The sequence below is a fragment of the Abrus precatorius genome, unplaced genomic scaffold (genome assembly GCF_003935025.1).
Source record: "Abrus precatorius isolate BTA unplaced genomic scaffold, Abrus_2018 Scaffold8, whole genome shotgun sequence".
NCBI classification, from domain to species: Eukaryota; Viridiplantae; Streptophyta; class Magnoliopsida; order Fabales; family Fabaceae; genus Abrus; species Abrus precatorius.
Genome location: NW_020874428.1, coordinates 28,969,237 through 28,976,960, shown reverse-complemented (window position 1 = coordinate 28,976,960; position 7,724 = coordinate 28,969,237). Strand labels below are relative to the sequence as shown.

At 31.3% G+C, this 7,724-nt stretch overlaps 1 protein-coding gene across 1 annotated transcript; it reads left to right on the top strand.

Annotated features, from left to right (window-relative positions):
* The first annotated feature begins 4,721 nt into the window (after positions 1-4,721).
* On the top strand, positions 4,722-6,141 carry LOC113847540 (baculoviral IAP repeat-containing protein 7-like). The gene has a single exon (XM_027476712.1). The coding sequence runs from the start codon at positions 5,166-5,168 to the stop codon at positions 5,808-5,810; it is 645 nt and encodes a 214-aa protein (XP_027332513.1). The 5' UTR covers positions 4,722-5,165; the 3' UTR covers positions 5,811-6,141.
* Positions 6,142-7,724: the final 1,583 nt, after the last annotated feature.

The following is a 7,724-nucleotide window of genomic DNA, read 5'->3' as shown; positions in this document are numbered from 1 at the left end:
TCTCCTTTCCGAATAAAGCATAAGAAGAGGTGAGAAACGCAAAACAAACTTTAAACCATCAAGCAGTATGTCAGAATTTAAGATTACAATTGTGTAAAATTTTCATTTCTTTTTATACTATTAAGTAGGCTTGTTTCATATAATTTTTTGAGTAATATTTCAAAATTAGTCATTGAAATTGTATGAATAATGTGTTTTAGTCTCTAAAATTTTTAATTTCTTTTTTTATTTTATAAATGACGTTCAATTTACTTTTTAATGCAAAATAACAATAAAAAATAAGACAAAATTAAACTAGTTTGTTATATAGTTATAAATTAACAAAAAACAAAACAAAAATTAACATGCATAATCAATATAATTTGACGAATTAACTTACAATTTTGCTCCATGTTCATTACATTACGATAATTGAACCTTACAAGTTTACTCTATGTTCATTATTTACACTTTCACCAGCTTGTCAGAGTAGCACCACCACCTTCTATTAGATGTAGATTCGACAAGTCTTTAAATTATAAAGGCTGGGGTAGACCAGAAAGAATAAAGAATTCTCCATTTTATTAACTGATAACATTGTCGCATTTATTTCCAATTTCCTACGTACCAAACAGCCAAAACCGAGAGAAATCGACGTTACTGCGACAAGAGGGGCAGCGGAAAAGGATTAGATGGCGTACAAGGTTGGGTTTAATGAACCAGCTAAGCGACAAGTCGCCGGTTTGAAAGTAATGTGCTGTGCCGTAGACATGATAAAGTCCCCTCCATCCGGAACTACCTCATTTTCTTCAGTTAGAAAAGTAATTGCATCTAAGAGTGTTCATAAATTCGATCTATATAAATCATAAAATTAAATTCAAGATCCGATAAATGAATTAATTCAAAATGAAAATTCATATTTTTACTTTATTAAATTGAATCTTAATTTTTTTTAAATAATTTAATCTAATCTAAATCGAACTTAGTTGTATATATACATTTTATATTTATAAAATAAATTATTTACTAATATTTATACAATCATGTATTTATAAAATTGAAACACTTGATCGTTTTTTTATAATTTTTTAAATTTACGTCTTATTATTGATTTTTAGGGATTCATGTTATAATTTTTATATGTTTTATTTATTTTACACTAATTAAAGTTACTATTGTACAGCATATATTTTTATATAAAATATTTAATACAAAAAAATAAATTACCAAATACAATTTAATTTAAATTACTTTTAATTAAATTATATTGGATTTATGTTTTAAAACTGGTCTAAATTAAATTGCTATGTATATATTTTATACAGAGTCAAGTCTCGTATTATCTTTTATCTGATCGTAAAATAATTCAATCTAATTCACAAATATGTTGATGCATCTCTTACAATCCTAATTTAATAGTCTTTTTAGCAATTGAGTTACTTAACCTTATGTTGTGTTTGATTGGAAAGAGAGAATAAGAAAAAAGAGGAAACTAAGAGGAAAAAAAAAGGGGTTAGTGATTTGGATAGGAAGATGAAAGAGGGGGAAAGGAGAGGAGAAGGATTAATAAATATATGAGAAAAATTATACAATTTAAAATTAAAATATTTGTTGTGCAAGGATTAAGTTATTTTGTTTAATAATTGGTTATAAATATTTAATTTTTATAATTCAATAAATAAATTTAAAAAAAAACTTTTGAAATAATAATTTTCATATAAACTTTAAAATGAGATATAATATTATGTCTAAGAAACCCAAACAATATTTAAGAAGAGTTAAGCAATAATTTAAGAATACTGATACCATTTGCTTTGGAAATGAGTATTGAATAATAAAGGATTTTTGTGTGTGTGAAAATAGTAAAGGATGTGATCATTACTTTGGTTAATGATTACAATGAACCTCTCTCGTCATTGCGGGCCTCCACGTAGACGCGTGAGTGAGTATGTGACTGAAGTTGTATTTGGTGTGCACGTCCAAGGCCACGTTATTGATTTGTTGGACTGCATTGACCAACCGATGCCAATAATTGAACCACAAAGATTATGCCAGGACCAGGAATGAATAGGTTGAACTCCACAAGTTAATAACCTGTTTATTGAATATTTTCAATTAGCGTGACAAAATCCGATATAACACTCCCGTTGAACGTTCAATTCCAATAAAAGTTTGAAAGTTAAATTGATAAATCAATAAATTGTAGCATTAATCGCGGTAGATGATTATGCTCATGAGGACCATAACGTGGCTACTTTTAGCTAGATTTGAAATTTGAAAGCCCCCACTCTCGCTAAACCAAACCTGCACCATGCTTCGACTTGGAGGGAATTTTTTTTTTTTAACGTGAAAGAAGAGAAAAAATAAATACTATTTTAAATTAAATATTTTTCTCATCGAATACAAGTTTTCAGATACGTAGACAGTGTCGGTTTATCATTCACTTTTTTCTAGCCATTATTGATATTATTTTGTAAGTAATGTACTTTTTTTAATGATTGGTTATGCAAAACACGAGTATTGTCTCAACTTTTTAATATAATGGAATTTGTTGCTTCACACAAAAAAAGAATCGTTTTTTTTTTCGTGTGAGAAAATAAAATCTTCATGAATTTCACCTCTACTTTGTGTTTCTACTCGAACAAATGTCTCTCAGATAACCTCAGTTCTCTTCGCAAACCTTTCACATTTTCTACTTTGTCAAATGACGACTTAAACCAAATAAGAAAAACACACTTTTTTCTAATCTTGTTCTCTCCAGTATCTTTCTTTTCATTTTATCCTAAAATAATCAATGGGTTGATGTTTGGGTCTTTATATTTGTAATCAAATTTGCTTTGTGTGGAATTAATCTTATTTTTCTTTCTTTCTTTCTTAGTTTCTTTTAGGATTTTATTTAAAAGCTTAAGGTATTGTTGTTATTTATTCAATGGGTTAAAGTAAGGTATTGTTGTTATTAAGGAGGGAAATATCACAAAAATACTTCTTTTATATGAACGTTTAAAATAAAGCATCTTAATAATACGACAAAGACAATTGAATACATGAAAAAGGAAACTACGTGTAAAATTTATGCTATTTTAAAAAATGAGAATTTAAATCTATAATATAAAGGTAAACGATTTAACAAACTAACTAACAAAAATGGATTAAAAGTATGCTAGAATAAATAATTATAATTAAGTGTTTCATTTAACAATTTTATTACATAAAAGCTTGTATCATAAGATTGATTAAGAACTTTCTAAAATAAATTTAAAATAACAATACAATAACTGAACTCTTATTTTTTTGGTTTGAGATGGTTCTATTTTCAAATAGTTTTATCCATGTTGTCTATAGACTGCTAATTTGTTTTCGTATCAACAAAAATGTGATAACAGTCTGTGTCCATCTTTAGATTAAGGGAGCATTTATTCTCACTTGAAATTGTCTATTTATTTATTTATAATATAAATTATTTCTTTAATTATTACCTTGATTGATTTTTTTTACAAATAAAAATAGAAATATCTAAAAAAAACAGTGCTAATAAACCCATAACTGCAATGACAAATGTCACTTTGAAATAAGTATTTGTTGAAGAATTTATAGTTAATCTTATATAACTATAAACATATTATAAAAAAAATGTTTTAAAGCCTGACGACCTCTCATGTCTTAGAATAAGATATCATTTATTTTCTTAAAAATAATTTACTTGAGAATCTGATACAAAAATGATATTCGTATAGTCTGAAGGTCTCATTTCACTCAAATAAATAATAATTACAATAAGCTTATCCTTACTTACTAAGATGTATTTTTTCAATATAAAAATAGATGACTGATTCTATTGTTTTATTGCAATCAAACATTTACAAAGTGCGATAAAAAAACTTGCAAGTCAAATATATGCATAAATATAAAACTTATAGACGACAAAAAATTAAAACAAAATGAAAAATGCTATCAAATAATAAAACATTTCAATTTTACCTGCAAATGGCGTGCAAAGAAAATTACCAATAAAGAGGACGTTAAACCTTTCAAATTATCGATTTCAATTTTTCAGAAAAATATGAACAGGGTATTCCTCTTTTTATTGTCAATAGAATGTTGAGAGTGAATGAACAGGGGCAGAGGAAAGGAAAATGCTGCTAGTTTAGCTGAGTAGAAGAATAACAATAAAACATATGATATGTTTTTTTTTAATGTCAAATTATGTGGATTAAGAAGTTCGTGCGGGGTCTGGTTTTCTAAAACATGAAACGTCAAGTAATGCTGCGTTAACCAATGTTTGATGATGTTTCCATTGGTTTGCTTTTGGATATACTTACAGTGTCAAGGAGAAAAGAATTATATAGCAGATACGCAATTAGGTTTTGTATTGCCGAATGAGAAAATGTCAGATTCTTGATACAGTGATAGCTCTTAAAAAGGATGGAATGATTATCATGAAATATAATTGATTATAGTCACCATGATTAGTCCCTCGTAGCAAATAGTGTCTGAAGTTGGACTTATTGTTTAGTTTACAAACAATTTTGAAGACGATTATTGATTCATTGAATTTAATAAACCGCTTGGGCAATTGGATGGCCAGTGGGTTTTGACTTATTGGCTGAGACTGGTCAGCAGAAGAAGCAACAATTATGAGGCGGCAGAAAAATGAAAAATAAAAAAGGCGAATTTTGTATTACATGTTATAAGGTAGCAGCATCAATGAAACAACTGAAAATAATTAATATATGGAGCAGGGAGAATAAAGTTTTCAACAAGTGGTGTTTTTATGTAAATGTAATGTGTAACGCATTCGGCTTTGGGTTGTGTTACTGAAAGTGGTGGAGTATAATAATAAAAGGAATAAATAAATGTAAACAAAATAGTCCTCTGTAGAAAAACCCCGTTTCGTTTTCCTTTTGTTTTCTTCCACTGCCTTATCTCCCTTCTATTTTGTCCTCCTTTGTTGTCTTTCGTTTCAGTATCTCTCTTTCACAAACACAAACACACTTCCAATTATTGTCTTTTCAACGACGGGGAGTCAAGAGTTGCCTTACGTTGAACCCGCCCGTTTTTGGGTTCCGTCATTTTTCAGATTCTCTTTAAATGTTCTTCAAGAACCTCACGGGATCTCTGTGCTCTAATCTTTGATCCGTTTCTTTATGTCTTCTTGAAAATTTTAAATCGTCTGCCTCCGCGTCGACATGAGTCAACTCGGTCTCATACTGCAGGAATCGCTGCGTAACGAAAGAGAAGCCAGAACCATTCTCGGTTTGTTAACGGAGCAAATGGACGCCGTCGACAGAGGCCCACGGAGGAGGCGAACTCTCAAAGAACGCCTCAGATTTACCGGAATCGGTTGTTGTGGGGCCACATGGGTTTTCCGTCCGGCAACCCTAACCGTCAGGGACGAAGGAGGAACGCAGCAAAACCAACACCAGCAAACCATCGCGGCTCAAGATCCGAACCCGGTTGAACCAGAGTGTGTGGGTCCGACTCCGTCGAGTTCGGGTATGAATCTAGCGGCGGCGCTGGCGGCGGAGCGACAGTTCCGGGAAGCGGAAGCGGGCGGAGAGGGGGAGGCAAGAAGGGTGGCGGAGACGCCGTGGAGGGTGTCGTTGATGCGGTTGTTGGAGGAAACGGAGGGTGGGGATGCGGAGGTGGAAGCGGAAAAAGGGACGGCGGGTAATGATTCGGTGTGCTGCGTGTGCATGGGGAGGAAGAAAGGCGCGGCTTTCATTCCATGTGGGCACACATTCTGTAGGGTGTGTTCAAGGGAGCTGTGGCTGAACCGAGGGACTTGTCCCCTTTGCAACCGTTCCATTCTCGAGATTCTCGACATCTTCTGAAATTCATCACCCATTTTCTTGGATCCTTCCTCCTATGCAACGGAACACACAATTTTTCATTTCCTCGCTCTCTCTTTTTCGCTTATTCGAAAAAAAAAAAAATCAAGATGATATTTCACGTGTAACATGATAGTCTCAATTTCGTGAATTTGCTGTCACTAGAAAATTAAAATACTCTCTTATTTGTGAATTTTAACGTTGGTTTTCTTGCGGTAGATTTTGTCCTTATATAGTGGTACACATACATATGGTGGAAAAGTCTGCGATTGATAGAACCAATCCCCTATCTTTTATTTTGTTTGAATACATAAAATAATATCAGGATAAATTTGGCGATTCAAATTTCTAGAAGGGGACCATTTTCATTATTTTAATTTAGATGATGTATAGTATAGATTATGCACAATTTTTACTGTTGATTTGCGAAGTTTGTCCAATACATGAGGCGTTATCTTAGACATGCCACAAAGATGAGGTATAGCAACATTGCCGTGCGTTGTGTAGTAGGCCACTCGCCAACAGTAAACAAGACAATATTTACCTTGGGTTAACAGCTGATAGAGATGTGGCCAACTTGGATCCTTTCATGAAGCTCTCTTTCCAGCCACGATTCAGCATAATTTCAGTCATTAAATTTATAGTCTAGTGAACGAAATTGATTAAAAGAGATAAATATTTGTTGAGCGAATATAGTTTATTTACCAAGGCTGGATGGAAAGGGGTTTATCAAAAGTTTATAAAAGTAGTTTTTAGTTTTCATAAATTTTTTTAGTTTATTTCAACATCTTTTTTGGGATAATATATGAAAAAATATTTTATTTTATTAAGTTTTATGATCAAATTTATATTATTATTTTAAGAAAAAATGATTAAACCAGTACTTAATTAAATTACTTATTCAAATGCATTTTTTATATGACATAAATTTCAATTTATTGCACCTAATCCTCATTTTACCCTGATTGTGGGGAAAGGGGGTAGTTTTGCTTACGAAAATATAGCCTTTTCCATAATCGACATACCTCAAGTTTATATTTTTTGGTTCACCCAAAACAGCCCAATATGCACTGGAAAATCAAACACGAACAACGTTGCTGGTTGACACAAAATATAAAAACATAGGCAAGCAAGGTTTTAGGTCAACGCAGGAGCTCTTTCAAGTTTCTACAGAAGCCGAAGCTCCAATAAACAGATACTGCACAGAGACAAAAGCTCAGCAAGGTTGGATAACAAGACTGTTTTTCTTTTGGGTCACAGGATATCTCAAAGAGTTCACAAACAATTACAGACGCACTTCCATTTACACGTGGCAATAAAAAAAGGTTCCCATGTTGTATCTTTTAAATTGGGCTCAAGTACTGAACATAAAAAGGCCAAGGCCCAATCAAAATGTGAGCTGTAATAGTTTTAATACCCAATGCCATGCGCTCAAAACCCGGTATCTCTATCTTGAGTGCGTTCAGACAAAAAAGAAAATATCTCCAGTGCGTGTGATGTCGGCAAGAAATTATTCCCCATAAAGGTGACCTAATTTTCTACATAGTAATCCTCCAATCTAATATGTAAAACTTTTAAAGGACATTGGTTTAGTATTTTAAAATTTAATATTAATTGAATCCCTTAAACATTAAAAGTTATAATTTGGTCTTCTAAGAAAAGTGAACATTGATAGCCCCTTGACCAAACAAAAACATAAACAAAAATACTTTGAACACAAACTTTTTAATACTCATCTATTTAATTTTTTTTCAACATGTTAGACGTTCATACATATGTAATATAATAATAGCTATGAATTATATTTTAAATAATTTTAAGCTAAACGATTGAATTAATTAAATTTATTTATTCATAATGAAAAATTTTAAAAAAGATAATTTAATACATGATTTATTTGTATAAATATTTTAATTA

What these genes read in the sequence shown, in the direction of transcription:
- LOC113847540 (XM_027476712.1), top strand. Translation starts at nt 5,166, where the DNA reads ATGAGTCAACTCGGTCTCATACTGCAGGAATCGCTGCGTAACGAAAGA.